Consider the following 15,236-nt stretch of genomic DNA (forward strand, 5'->3'; position numbering starts at 1 on the left):
ATCGTGAGCGCTGCGTGTGCTTCGCACGGCCTTATGAAACTAATAGGCCTCTCGCCAGATTGTGGCGCTGGGGCTTAATAATAATAAAAATAATAATACAAATAATAATAATAATAATGATTTGAACATTTGTGTACTCAGTTACTTTTACGGCTTATATCCTTGAGTATTTCTCCAAGTAATTCTTGGACCACTAATTTGTATTTCTATTTGATCACGATCACCACCAAACACTCAAAATGGACTAATTAAATAAAATATTTAATTAGTCCATTTTGAGTGTTTGGTGGTGATCGTACTGGCTGATGGCACGGATTGGCAGACTCTCTTCCATCAGTCTGTCCCAGGGCATCTGTGGCTACAATCATTCTATCACCTTTGTGGAGGGAATGAATAATGCAACGCCTTTGAGTGTCCAAAACAGCGCTATACTTAAATCATCATTATATATATATATATATATATATATATATATATATATATATATATATATATATATATATATATATATATATATATATTTAAAGTATTTTACACGTTTTAGCTGCTCTAGATCCATAGATCCACTGCAAACAGAAGGTCAAAATGTCAACATCCAGTACAGATTAAAACCTGTGACAAAGGCTCAGTTTGGACTTTAAGAGAATACTCCCGGTAGAACGCTTTAAAATAATAACAATAACAACAATAATAATAATACACAAATAATAATAATACAAATAATAATAATAACAATAAACAAATAATAAATAAATAAATAAATAATTATACTAATAATAATACGAATAGTAATAAACAAATAATAAACAAATAAATAATAATACAAATACTACTACTACTAATAATAATAATAATAATAAAACAATAATACAAATCATAATAATAATAATAATAATAACTCTTTAAAATACATTACATTTATTCTAAAATATGATCTTTTAGTCTTGACTAGAAGAAGAAACGTTGTTGTTCCAGTGGAGGGCGCTGTTTGTCCTTTAACTCAGACTGTGACCTCGGCAGCTGAACGGACCAATCAGAGCGCGCTGCGGCCACATCCCGGAAGTAAACACGGGAAAAGGTGGTCAGAAGTAGTCAAAGTGGTCAAAGTGGACTCGTGAGCGGGTCAAAGTGAACCATGTCCGTCACGGTGCTCACGCGCGCCTGCAGGTACGTCCACAAACAACACAAATGTCCCGTAATACGCGCTAAAGTCACGTAGATGTGCGGTTAGCTGTAGCGTGTTAGCCGTGTGGCTCAGTGACGCGACACATGCTTTAAATGGACTGATAATGTAAACGTGAAATATGTTTATGTCACAGTTATGACGGTGACGCGATAAGTGTTCACCTTCAAATAGCAAAATGTACTGTAAATGTACTTTAGGAAACTAAGAATAAACTCTTAACAATTCATTTGCATTTAAATACATGTATTTTTAAGTAAACGCAGAGCTTAAGATATTATTACTGTTGAATTATATGGTACAAATAGTTGTTGAACAATAGATTATAATAATAATAATAATGCCGCTCCATGTTTAGTCCTGACTCTGGCACCAGCAGGAGGCCGGCCCATGTTTAGTCCTGACTCTGGCACCAGCAGGAGGCCGGTCCATGTTTAGTCCTGACTCTGGCACCAGCAGGAGGCCGGTCCATGTTTAGTCCTGACTCTGGCACCAGCAGGAGGCCGCTCCATGTTTAGTCCTGACTCTGGCACCAGCAGGAGGCCGGTCCATGTTTAGTCCTGACTCTGGCACCAGCAGGAGGCCGCTCCATGTTTAGTCCTGACTCTGGCACCAGCAGGAGGCCGGTCCATGTTTAGTCCTGACTCTGGCACCAGCAGGAGGCCGCTCCATGTTTAGTCCTGACTCTGGCACCAGCAGGAGGCCGGTCCATGTTTAGTCCTGACTCTGGCACCAGCAGGAGGCCGCTCCATGTTTAGTCCTGACTCTGGCACCAGCAGGAGGCCGCTCCATGTTTAGTCCTGACTCTGGCACCAGCAGGAGGCCGCTCCATGTTTAGTCCTGACTCTGGCACCAGCAGGAGGCCGCTCCATGTTTAGTCCTGACTCTGGCACCAGCAGGAGGCCGGTCCATGTTTAGTCCTGACTCTGGCACCAGCAGGAGGCCGCTTCATGTTTAGTCCTGACTCTGGCACCAGCAGGAGGCCGCTCCATGTTTAGTCCTGACTCTGGCACCAGCAGGAGGCCGGTCCATGTTTAGTCCTGACTCTGCCACCAGCAGGAGGCTAGTCAACTATATTGAATCTGTAATCAGTGCTTAATCATAAGTGACATTTATACTCCACAATCGTTTTATGTAATGTATTTAAATACCACAGTCTCAGTTCAAACGTTTTATTTAATTTCCACAGACTCAGGAGTTTGTGTCGACTGCAGAGGATCCAGAGCCACATGGTGAGAAACTACCACAACATCCATTATATCATCACATTCCTGTTTCATGTCATGTCAAATGTATAATTCTTCTTTCCGTGTAAAAACACGTAAAATGTTATTTGGTCCGAGCGCCTCAAGCTGGCGAGAGGCCTATTAGTTCTGTTAGGCCGTGCGAGGCTGTGAAAGTGCACGAAATCCAGCGCTCAGCGCTTCCTTCTTCTTCTCGGGACAAACCCCCCCATTTTTCACCCAGTGAACATTGATGAAAAGTCACAAAAATGTTCACACCTCTAAAAATCGTGCCTCTCTAAATTCTGGCTATCTCCCTTTTCTAAAATTTAAAAATGTGCGCGTCAGCGCCCCCAAATGTACCAAAAATGCATTGAGAGATAGGAAATGGCCCCAAAAAAATCTTGATCGTAGAATCATGAAATTTGGCGCCGAGGTAGATGGTGACAAGAGAAGTAAAAAATATTATTACAGCAACGCCGTCCGCCCAACCAAATGTCGGCCATATTGCTTCAAAAATGGCTAAACATGACTTCGGAGTTTTTCCAAACGTCGTACTTTTACAAACTCCTCCCAGGGCGTTGGCTCTAAAAAGCTGAAATTTGGTGAAAATGCTACTGAGGAGTGGGACATCAAAAGTTATCCAAATGACATTGACCCTGTCACGGTCTCTGAGCGGCGAAGCCGCAAACTGTAGCAAGAATTTCAGAAATCTCCCAAATTTAACATTTCTGCCGTTTGCGCAGATAAAGTCCGAATTGCGTCAAATTAGAATCAGTTGTTAAACTCTTTGCCCTAAACCTACTTGAATTGAAATAAATTAATTTGGAGCCACAGCGCCCCCTACAGATTTTATATGGAGGTTAAATATTTAGTTTTGCGAAATTATATGAAATTTGACACACAACTCAATTTTGGCATCCCCATCAAAAAAGTCAATGAGACCCATGTCATAATTGTTATGGCGTTGCCGTAGCGATGACCAAAACCTCCCATGTTATTCCAATGGGGAAATCGCCAGAACATGTTTACACTTTAGACTTTCACAAACTCCTCCCAGGGCGTTAGACATATTAACCTGAAATTTGGTGAGACTCATCTTCAGGACCATCAAAAGTTATCCACATTTTTATTCAAAGAGTCACGGTGTCTGTGCGGCAAAGCCGCACATTTTGCCAAGAATTCAAAATAAAATTGCTTTTTGATGTAAAACAAAGGGGAGAAGATGTGACAGCGTCACAGATTCAGCAGTAGGCGTAATAAAAGGACAATTGGGGCGCGTTAGCGCCCCCTCCTCTTGCGGCGTGGCGAGGGCCGATCATTGCCGCTTGCGGCTATATTTTATTGTTATTTTTGTTCAGATGTCGTCTCAGCCTGAGCCTGAGGTGCTGCTGCAGAGAGTGGGCCGAGCCGGAGTGATCACCATGAACCGGCCCAAAGTCCTCAATGCACTCAACCTCAGCATGATCCGGACCATTTATCCACAACTGAAGGTAAAATATGAACAGAATCCAAAGTATGAACTGAGAGATGTTGTTTTATGACTCAGATAGAACAGTATTTGCATCTAAATGACACGGATGTAAAAATATCATCTTTACAGGCATTTTAAACCTGCAACTAGTTCATTAATCTAAATAATAATTGCTCGTTGTCTTGGTCAGTCTTGCCTCCTGTAAAAGACGATCGTCTGACGTCCTGTGAATGTGTTTGGCAGAAGTGGGAGTTGGACAGCGACACGGACCTGGTGATCATCAAAGCCATCGGAGGAAAGGCGTTTTGTGCCGGAGGTGACATCAGAGGTGCCCCGCCCACATAAAGCCACTTCTCTGCACATAAAGCCACTTCTCTGCGTGTGCTTCAGTTTAAACACGTGTTGTGTTTGGTTCCACAGCCGTGACGGAGGCGGGGAAAGTGGGCGACCCTCTGTCTGAAGACTTCTTTAGGGAAGAATACATCCTGAACCACGCCATTGGTGAGATTAGCTCTGGTGGAAGACATTTTGTTACTTAAACGAATGTGCTTTTTCTCTCTCTTTTAACCCTATCCTCTCTCTGTTCTCTCTCTGTTCTCTCTCTGTTCTCTCTCTGTTCTCTCTCTGTTCTCACTCTGTTCTCACTCATCTGTGAGAACCTCCTGCTGTTTTTAAACTCCATAAATCATCTCCAGACTCGTCCTGAGACTTTCTGTCGAGCATCTCAGAGAAAACTCTCCATTATTATTTATTATTAACATGTGTAATTCCCTCTGCAGCCAGCAGATGGAGTCAAAACTAATGTAGAGCCGTGGGAAACGTCAGCGATACAGATGTAGTTCTAGAACATGGGATGCCAAACTAAAGGTACTCAAGAGCAGCTTTAAAGGTACTCAAGAGCAGCTTTAAAGGTACTCAAGAGCAGCTTTAAAGGTACTCAAGAGCAGCTTTAAAGGTGCTCAAGAGCAGCTTTAAAGGTGGTCAAGAGCAGCTTTAAAGGTGCTCAAGAGCAGCTTTAAAGGTGGTCAAGAGCAGCTTTAAAGGTACTCAAGAGCAGCTTTAAAGGTACTCAAGAGCAGCTTTAAAGGTACTCAAGAGCAGCTTTAAAAGGTACTCAAGAGCAGCTTTAAAGGTGCTCAAGAGCAGCTTTAAAGGTGGTCAAGAGCAGCTTTAAAGGTGCTCAAGAGCAGCTTTAAAGGTGGTCAAGAGCAGCTTTAAAGGTACTCAAGAGCAGCTTTAAAAGGTACTCGAGAGCAGCTTTAAAGGTACTCAAGAGCAGCTTTAAAGGTACTCGAGAGCAGCTTTAAAGGTGCTCAAGAGCAGCTTTAAAGGTGGTCAAGAGCAGCTTTAAAGGTGCTCAAGAGCAGCTTTAAAGGTGGTCAAGAGCAGCTTTAAAGGTGCTCAAGAGCAGCTTTAAAGGTGGTCAAGAGCAGCTTTAAAGGTGGTCAAGAGCAGCTTTAAAGGTGCTCAAGAGCAGCTTTAAAGGCTGAGAACAACACACATGATGCGGAATATTTGTCCTTTAAGTAAAATGAGAGATACAGGAACAAAACGCAGCACATACAAAACTCTACGCAAGTAAAAGTTTTGATTATTCCTTTTAAAAATGTACTTAAAATGTAAAAGGTTAAAATATTTCATGTTTAATGTGCTGATTTGGATGAATAATTATATACCGATCTTTATCAACGGTGGCGTTTTGAGTCCATTTCTTTCTTCCTCTGGGGCCGAGGAGAGACGTTTCAGCTCAGTGGGACTTTCCCGGTTAAATAAAAGTCAATCAAATAAAAATATATCTTTTTGTTTGCGCAAAGCTGAGGCTGGAATTCAAAACCTTTTGGCTGAATGTCACCGTCGTGGAGTAGAAAGTACAGATCCTGCTCTTAGATGTTCTGAGGGAAAAGTAAAAAATATCCACTGTAAAAAGTACTTAAATAAAGAGCTACATTTTTACTTTAGTACAGAGTTTTACATTTCTACTTTCCACCGCTGGAGATTAGAAGTTCTGTCTGTGGCACTTTTGACTTTATTTCAAAGTGTTTTTCTTCGTAGGATCTCGAGAAGCTCAATCTGGACCAAAACACTACATCGTTAAAGGAGTATTAAAGGAGTATTAAAGGAGTATTAAAGGAGTATTAAAGGAGTATTAAAGGAGTATTAAAGGAGTATTAAAGGAGTTTTAAAGGAGTATTAAAGGAGTATTAAAGGAGAATTAAAGGAGTTTTAAAGGAGTTTTAAAGGAGTATTAAAGGAGTTTTAAAGGAGTATTAAAGGAGTATTAAAGGAGTATTAAAGGAGTTTTAAAGGAGTATTAAAGGAGTATTAAAGGAGTATTAAAGGAGTATTAAAGGAGTTTTAAAGGAGTATTAAAGGAGTATTAAAGGAGTTTTAAAGGAGTTTTAAAGGAGTTTTAAAGGAGTATTAAAGGAGTTTTAAAGGAGTTTTAAAGGAGTATTAAAGGAGTTTTAAAGGAGTTTAAAGGACTATTAAAGCGGTTTTAAAGGAGTTTTAAAGGAGTATTAAAGGAGTTTTAAAGGAGTTTTGTTTTAAAGGAGTTTTAAAGGAGTTAAAGGAGTTTTGTTTTAAAGGAGTTTTAAAGGAGTTAAAGGAGTATTAAAGGAGTTTTAAAGGAGTTAAAGGAGTTTTGTTTTAAAGGAGTTTTAAAGGAGTTAAAGGAGTTTTAAAGGAGTTAAAGGAGTATTAAAGGAGTTTTAAAGGAGTTAAAGGAGTTTTGTTTTAAAGGAGTTTTAAAGGAGTTAAAAGAGTTTTAAAGGAGTTAAAGGAGCTTTAAAGTAGAGCTGGGTTTCGATTCAAATTCCAAGAATCGATTCGATTCCGATTTTTACGTTTCAAAATCGTTTTTTTCCGATTTCTCAGATTCCATCCGATTCGCTCCGATTTCGATCTGATTTCCGATTCGATCCGATTTTGATTCGATCCGGGGGTTAATGTTATTAAAAACTAAAAATGTATTTGAACCGTATCTTTCACTTCATGACTGTGTAGAGAAGCAACATATTAAAACTAGTATTATATCACTATTAAACAGTAAATCTTAAGCTACCTTCAAGAAAGATCATCCAGGAGTCCTGAATTATCTTTCTTGAAGGTAGATTGAAGTTCACAGAGGGAAATGTAGAAAAGAATTTTAATTAAAAAAAATAATAATAAAAAATCTATCTTTGGACGTACGAATCGATAATTAATATGCAAATCGATTAAAAATCGGAAAATTGATTATTTCAACCCAGCTCTACTTTAAAGGAGTTTTGTTCTAAAGGAGTTTTGTTTTAAAAGAGTTTTAAAGGAGTTTTGTTTTAAAGGAGTTTTAAAGGAGTTTTAAGAGTTTTAAAGGAGTTTTAAAGGAGTGTTAAAGGAGTTTTAAAAGAGTTTTAACAGAGTTTTAAAAGAGTGTTAAAGGAGCACTGTGTAACTTTTCTGAGGCTCCAGCACCTGCTCGTGTCCATTGAAGATCTCGTTGCTTTGCCTGGATTGTTCTGATGCACAGTTGTGTAGTCGAGTGGGACAAAGTGACTTATGGAGTCAGTGGAGTTATTTCTAGTGTGTTTGTGTCTTTCAGGAGCGTGTCAAAAGCCCTATGTGGCTCTGATCGACGGCATCACCATGGGAGGGGTGAGTTCAGCTAAAGATGCACCGTGGAACTTTACTTTGTGTGTCGCCTGCTTGTCTGGAAGAACACACACAAACACACACAAACAAACAAACAAATGGGTAAGTTCTTGTGAAAAAGGTTGAGTAATAGGCAAACTCAAGAAGGGTAAACCAGAACTAAACCCGGGACTAAACCCGGGACTAAACCCGGGACTAAACCCGGGACTAAACCCGGGACTAAACCCGGGACTAAACCCGGGACTAAACCCGGGACTAAACCCGGGACTAAACCACGTTTCCAAAGGCACTGGGTGCTATACCTCCCTTGACCAGCAGGAGTCGGTGTTGGCCCTCTCTCTGTTTCCTGCTCCAGGCGACCTGAACCCTGGCTTCTGAAATCCAAAGCTTCTTTAAGAGTTTCTTACAGAATGAGCTGAATTTGAAATGATTTTGAGTCTGAATTTAGTTTAAGTTTTGTTTGTGGCAAAAGTACAATGTTAAGAAGAAACAGTTTGATTTAAAGATGCACTTTGTCACTTTACTGGAGGGTCTGCACACCCACAATGTCACTGCGCTTTAGCCACTTGGATCATGTAAAAACAAGAAGAGAAACAACTGTAGCATAAAACTAAAAACAGTTTTGTGGATACTGTTGTTTTGAGCCTCTGCGGATCACGTTTCCACCTCGATATTCCACTGAGAGCGTCGGGTAATTGGTTTAAATCTCCGTGAACAGAATCCGTCTGCATTCTTTACCCTTAAACTCTGAGTCGCCTGCGGCTGAACGTGGAGACAGTCATTTCCTGTTTGTTCTGCTTTAGATCTGGGTTTTCTCTGCGTCTAGTTTCACGACGACGAAGTTGTTTAACCTCAAACGAGAACACGTGACGGCTTTAGCGCGCTCTGAATCACGTGCGCACGTCTTTACAGTTCGCCGACAAAACCGTTTTGGCTTTGAACGGAACAAAGAGAAGCCTTATCGCCGCCGACGTCCCACCGGAGATGTAACGAGTCCAGAGGTCGTTGACAGGAAACACGGGGAAATAACTCGCTCTGGCTGCCACGCCCTCTGCTCTGGCTGCCACGCCCTCTGCTCTGGCTGCCACGCCCTCGGCTCTGGGTGCCACGCCCTCGGCTCGTCCAACAAAGCCTCTTCATCTCTTCCCGTGAGGCTGGATAAGCTTAAAACGCAAATAATACGGACGATATTTTCAGTTTTTATTACGTATCCGTCGTCAGGCCCAGGACACGTACCATATTTTACTGGAGTATAAGTCGCACCAGCCGAAAAATGCATAATAGAGAGGAAAAAACATATATAAGTCGCACTGGAGTACTAAATGCAGTTGCAAATGTGAAAATAACAAATAATATCACATAAGTCGCTCCGGAGTAGAAGTATATAAGTATAAATATAATTAAAGTCGCACCTCGGCCAAAACTATGACTTATAGTCCGGAAAATACGGTAATACGCTAAATTCATTCTTCTTCCTCTTCTTCTGTCATTCGAGTGTCATTCGAGTGTACTCCTTGTGTCGTACTTGTGTCATACTTGTGTCATACTTGTGTACTCCTTGTGTCATACTTGTGTCATACTTGTGTACTCCTTGTGTCATACTTGTGTCATACTTGTGTACTCCTTGTGTCATACTTGTGTACTCCTTGTGTACTCCTTGTGTCATACGTGTGTACTCCTTGTGTCATACGTGTGTACTCCTTGTGTCATACGTGTGTACTCCTTGTGTCATACGTGTGTACTCCTTGTGTACTCCTTGTGTCATACGTGTGTACTCCTTGTGTACTCCTCGTGTCATACTTGTGTACTCCTCGTGTCATACTTGTATACTCCTTGTCATACTTGTGTACTCCTTGTGTCATACTTGTGTACTCCTCGTGTCATACTTGTGTACTCCTTGTCATACTTGTGTACTCCTTGTGTCATACGTGTGTACTCCTTGTGTCATACGTGTGTACTCCTTGTGTCATACGTGTGTACTCCTTGTGTCATACTTGTGTACTCCTTGTGTCATACGTGTGTACTCCTTGTGTCATACTTGTGTACTCCTTGTGTCATACTTGTGTACTCCTTGTGTCATACTTGTGTACTCCTTGTGTCATACTTGTGTACTCCTTGTGTCATACTTGTGTACTCCTTGTGTCATACTTGTGTACTCCTTGTGTCATACTTGTGTACTCCTTGTGTCATACTTGTGTACTCCTTGTGTCATACTTGTGTCATACTTGTGTACTCCTTGTGTACTCCTTGTGTCATACTTGTGTACTCCTTGTGTCATACTTGTGTCATACTTGTGTACTCCTTGTGTCATACTTGTGTACTCCTTGTGTCATACTTGTGTACTCCTTGTGTCATACTTGTGTACTCCTTGTGTACTCCTTGTGTCATACTTGTGTACTCCTTGTGTCATACTTGTGTACTCCTTGTGTACTCCTTGTGTACTTGTGTCATACTTGTGTACTCCTTGTGTACTCCTTGTGTCATACTGTGTACTCCTTGTGTACTCCTTGTGTCATACTTGTGTACTCCTTGTGTACTCCTTGTGTCATACTGTGTACTCCTTGTGTCATACTTGTGTACTCCTTGTGTACTCCTTGTGTCATACTTGTGTCATACTTGTGTACTCCTTGTGTCATACTTGTGTACTCCTTGTGTCATACTTGTGTACTCCTTGTGTCATACTTGTGTACTCCTTGTGTACTCCTTGTGTCATACTTGTGTCATACCTGTGTACTCCTTGTGTCATACTTGTGTCATACTTGTGTCATACTTGTGTCGTACTTGTGTCATACTTGTGTACTCCTTGTGTCATACTTGTGTACTCCTTGTGTCATACTTGTGTACTCCTTGTGTCATACTTGTGTCATACCTGTGTACTCCTTGTGTCATACTTGTGTCGTACTTGTGTCGTACTTGTGTCGTACTTGTGTCATACTTGTGTTGTACTTGTGTCATACTTGTGTTGTACTTGTGTCATACTTGTGTCATACTTGTGTCATACTTGTGTCATACTTGTGTCATACTTGTGTCATACTTGTGTACTCCTTGTGTACTCCTTGTGTCATACTTGTATCTCTTTCAGGGCGTCGGTCTGTCGGTTCACGGGCGTTTCAGAGTGGCCACAGAGAAGACGCTGTTTGCGATGCCGGAGACTGGAATCGGTGAGAAATGATTTTTATTTCCAAAACTTTGGTCAAACAAAACGACTAAACTTTGAATTCAGAGCGTTTAAAAAAAGTGTCATTATCTGAAGTAATAGCACAAGTTTAGCTCCCGGTTTACTTCAGGTCAAACTGCTTCATGTTTCGTCAGACTCTAAACTTTAGACGTTTTACACAAAAAGATAACGTCGTAATTAAATCAAACTTTTTATGAAATGGATGAACAACTTTGCAACATTGTGATCAATAATTCACTTTATTCCAACTTTGTCTGGGTCAAACGCGAGTTCAGAATGTTGCGATTCACGCTGTAAATAATCCGTTTGACCGGTCGGTTTCTGAGTGGACGGTCAGTCGCAGCTCGATCACGTGACGGAATGACGACGAAAACGTGTCTAATTGTGCTGTTTTTGACCTTAAATATTTGCGAATTGTCGAGTTTTTCACATGAATCAATCAAAATCCAGCTTTGAGCGAGCGAACGGTCAATGAACTCGAGAACAATATCGTCAAAAGCTCAAAAAAAAGTACATTTAACTGTTCAAAACTGCAGAACGAAGCAGATTCAGCGCCAATTTTATTTTTATTGTGTGAAAACTGTGACTTTTTGAACGTTTGTGTTCGACCCAGAGTCTGAACTTTTCTTTTAACATTTTGTAATATTTATTTAGTGAGTGTAAAGTTTGATGGAGTGAATCTGGACTAAACAGACTCAAAAACTAACATTATTAAATAAACAAAAAGAATAAACTGCTGCTGATTGTTGAATCCTTGTGAGCAGCTAATCCGACCTCATTTACATATTTATGATGATCAACAGCAGAAAAGAAACCAATAAAAATAGTCGTCATTATTTTTGCAGGTGAAAATGATGTTTGAAATTACATAAAACTCATAATTAATGTAACAAATCCATGAATGAACTTGTTGATCCAGTGACAAATGTTTATTAATTTGGCCCTGTTAAAGATCAAACTTTAACTCTTCATCATTTCATAAAGTACATATTATATTCTCACTTTTATGTCAGCTTTTGTCAATTAAAATGTCAAATTTAGATGTTTTTGTTTTCATGAATGTTCCTGAAACATCTCATAAATGTAAATGATTTACAGTTTTGTGGCTCAGAACTGGACTTCTTTATTCTTATTCTTTATTGCATTATATTGATGGGAGTTGAGGTTTGGGGGTTGTATAAGTGTAAAAATTCATTTAAATAACTTGAATTACAAAGTAAAATAATCACGCTGAGGTGGATGAATAAAGGATTAATCTGCTTTAATTGTAAATATTCTCTATCAAACAAATAAAAGGATGAAACGTGGGACTGAAGGATTCTGATAATGTATTTAAAAAGCCTGTGAAAAGGAGGTTCATTACAGCCGCACACAGGACCTCGTTTGGCTCGTTTTGGCTCGTTTTGGCTCGTTTGTCCTTCATGACCAGAAGACGAAACGACAAAACACCTCGAGGTTTCAGCCTGGACCCGGCCACGCCCGGATTCACAGAAATGAACAATAATCCTACACATTTGTGATATCGTCCTCTGAACCAGGTCACGTCCATAATCCTCCCTCGCTCTTTTCATCTGGAGGAAGAGGAGAGTTTGTGACGCGTTTGAGCCGCCTTTATTTACCACCAGATTCTAGGAACGTCCTGACTCTGGCACCAGCAGGAGGCCGCTCCATGTTTAGTCCTGACTCTGGCACCAGCAGGAGGCCGGTCCATGTTTAGTCCTGACTCTGGCACCAGCAGGAGGCCGGTCTATGTTTAGTCCTGACTCTGGCACCAGCAGGAGGCCGGCCCATGTTTAGTCCTGACTCTGGCACCAGCAGGAGGCCGCTTCATGTTTAGTCCTGACTCTGGCACCAGCAGGAGGCCGGCCCATGTTTAGTCCTGACTCTGGCACCAGCAGGAGGCCGCTTCATGTTTAGTCCTGACTCTGGCACCAGCAGGAGGCCGCTCCATGTTTAGTCCTGACTCTGGCACCAGCAAGAGGCCGGTCCATGTTTAGTCCTGACTCTGGCACCAGCAGGAGGCCGGTCCATGTTTAGTCCTGACTCTGGCACCAGCAGGAGGCCGGTCCATGTTTAGTCCTGACTCTGGAACCAGCAGGAGGCCGGCCCATGTTTAGTCCTGACTCTGGGCACCAGCAGGAGGCCGGTCCTTGTTCAGTCCTCTCTCTGGCACCAGCAGGAGGCCTCGGTGCGTTTGAGGACAGCTGCATATTTTCAGCTCTGACGCTAAAGCTAATATTTGTTTTTGATGCTTGAGAAATATTTAAACTTCACATGTGATTCTGACGCTGCACTTTTCACTCAGAACAAACAGAACACGACCAGAGAGAAAAGGAAAAGGAAAGAGATAATAAAATGTCCCCCAAATGTAGTTTTTTCTTCTTTCTTCTTGCAGTCTTTTTTACCATTGAAGATGTACTCGGCATTCAAATTGTCCTTTTTTGTTGTTGTGGAAAAGTGACTTATTTTGATGATTTTTCTTACATTTTAAGGTTAGTTTAAGTGTGATCCATCTTCACTGTTCTGACCGCGTCTATAGTTTAGTTTAAAGTTACCGGGAAAATAAAGGAGAGATTTTCATCATCCGCCTCTAAAACTAACACAGAACTAACTAACGCAAGAATCCTGTCCTCAAATCATAAAAAGTATTAAATATAAGGCATTAAAAGCATGGCATTCTACAATAAAGTCTTCCATTTAAAATATCATATGTTGTCTCCTGTATTACCGTATTTTCTGGACTATAAGTTGCACCTTTTTTCATAGTTTTGGCCGGGGTGTGACTTATACTTATATACTTATACTCCGGAGCGACTTATATGTGATATTATTTGTTATTTTCACACTTGCAACTGCATTTCACACTCCAGTGCAACTTATATATGTTTTTTTCGTCTTTATTATGCATTTTTTGGCTGGTGCGACTTATACTCTGGACAATACGGTACTGTTTGTTTTCAATCTAAAGGACTTTCCTATAGAAAGAGAAAAGACAATGTTAAACGGGTTATAAATTGGACCTAAAGCGTCTAAACTTGTAGCGTTCCTGTTCGTTACACCATCAAACCTGACTCGTTGGTTCTCATTGGTTCTGGTTGGGGCCCCAGGTCTGTTCCCGGACGTGGGTGGGGGCCACTTTCTTCCACGGCTGCAGGGGAAGCTGGGCTTGTTTCTGGCGCTGACCGGGTTCAGACTCCGAGGGCAAGACGTGCACCGAGCCGGAGTCGCCACGCACTTCGTAGACTCCGACAAGGTGAGAAACCGCCGCGGCGCAAACCAAACCTTTACGCACAATCACGATGTTACGTTCATGATACTACCTCGCTCTTTTGATCTGTAAGAAGACCTTTCTGTGTGACGCGTTTGAGCGGCGTCCATGTTTAGTCCTGACTCTGGCACCAGCAGGAGGCCGCTCCATGTTTAGTCCTGACTCTGGCACCAGCAGGAGGCCTCTCCATGTTTAGTCCTGACTCTGGCACCAGCAGGAGGCCGCTCCATGTTTAGTCCTGACTCTGGCACCAGCAGGAGGTCGGTCCATGTTTAGTCCTGACTCTGGCACCAGCAGGAGGTCGGTCCATGTTTAGTCCTGACTCTGGCACCAGCAGGAGGTCGGTCCATGTTTTGTCCTGACTCTGGCACCAGCAGGAGGTCGGTCCATGTTTAGTCCTGACTCTGGCACCAGCAGGAGGCCGCTCCATGTTTAGTCCTGACTCTGGCACCAGCAGGAGGTCAGTCCATGTTTAGTCCTGATTCTGGCACCAGCAGGAGGTCGGTCCATGTTGAGTCCTGACTCTGGCACCAGCAGGAGGCCGGTCCATGTTTAGTCCTGACTCTGGCACCAGCAGGAGGCTGCTCCATGTTTAGTCCTGACTCTGGCACCAGCAGGAGGCCGCTCCATGGTTAGTCCTGACTCTGGCACCAGCAGGAGGCCGCTCCATGTTTAGTCCTGACTCTGGCACCAGCAGGAGGCCGCTCCATGTTTAGTCCTGACTCTGGCACCAGCAGGAGGCCGCTCCATGTTTAGTCCTGACTCTGGCACCAGCAGGAGGCCGGTCCATGTTTAGTCCTGACTCTGGCACCAGCAGGAGGCCGGTCCATGTTTAGTCCTGACTCTGGCACCAGCAGGAGGTCGGTCCATGTTTAGTCCTGACTCTGGCACCAGCAGGAGGTCGGTCCATGTTTTGTCCTGACTCTGGCACCAGCAGGAGGTCGGTACATGTTTAGTTCTGACTCTGGCACCAGCAGGAGGCCGCTCCATGTTTAGTCCTGACTCTGGCACCAGCAGGAGGTCGGTCCATGTTTAGTCCTGACTCTGGCACCAGCAGGAGGCCGGTCCATGTTTAGTCCTGACTCTGGCACCAGCAGGAGGCCGGTCCATGTTTAGTCCTGACTCTGGCACCAGCAGGAGGCCGCTCCATGTTTAGTCCTGACTCTGGCACCAGCAGGAGGCCGCTCCATGTTTAGTCCTGACTCTGGCACCAGCAGGAGGTCGGTCCATGTTTAGTCCTGACTCTGGCACCAGCAGGAGGTCGGTCCATGTTTAGTCCT

General features: G+C 42.4%; 2 protein-coding genes across 2 annotated transcripts in view; one reads left to right on the forward strand and one right to left on the reverse strand.

Moving 5' to 3' along the window:
- Positions 1-15,236, reverse strand: part of LOC140360019 (E3 ubiquitin/ISG15 ligase TRIM25-like) — a 441,716-nt gene that overhangs the window by 242,042 nt on the left and 184,438 nt on the right. The window lies entirely within an intron of this gene.
- hibch (3-hydroxyisobutyryl-CoA hydrolase) overlaps positions 1,036-15,236 on the forward strand; it is a 21,349-nt gene continuing 7,148 nt past the window's right edge. The window contains exons 1-8 of the mRNA XM_072445295.1: positions 1,036-1,167; positions 2,373-2,415; positions 3,768-3,899; positions 4,124-4,208; positions 4,301-4,381; positions 7,461-7,513; positions 10,593-10,671; positions 13,796-13,941. Coding sequence (XP_072301396.1) covers positions 1,136-1,167; positions 2,373-2,415; positions 3,768-3,899; positions 4,124-4,208; positions 4,301-4,381; positions 7,461-7,513; positions 10,593-10,671; positions 13,796-13,941 — 651 coding nt within the window. The 5' untranslated portion in view covers positions 1,036-1,135. The remainder of the gene's footprint in view (positions 1,168-2,372; positions 2,416-3,767; positions 3,900-4,123; positions 4,209-4,300; positions 4,382-7,460; positions 7,514-10,592; positions 10,672-13,795; positions 13,942-15,236) is intronic.

Source organism: Eucyclogobius newberryi, unplaced genomic scaffold (assembly GCF_026437365.1).
Source record: "Eucyclogobius newberryi isolate DKJ021-1_F unplaced genomic scaffold, fEucNew1.0.hap1 SCAF_14, whole genome shotgun sequence".
Classification (NCBI taxonomy): Eukaryota; Metazoa; Chordata; class Actinopteri; order Gobiiformes; family Gobiidae; genus Eucyclogobius; species Eucyclogobius newberryi.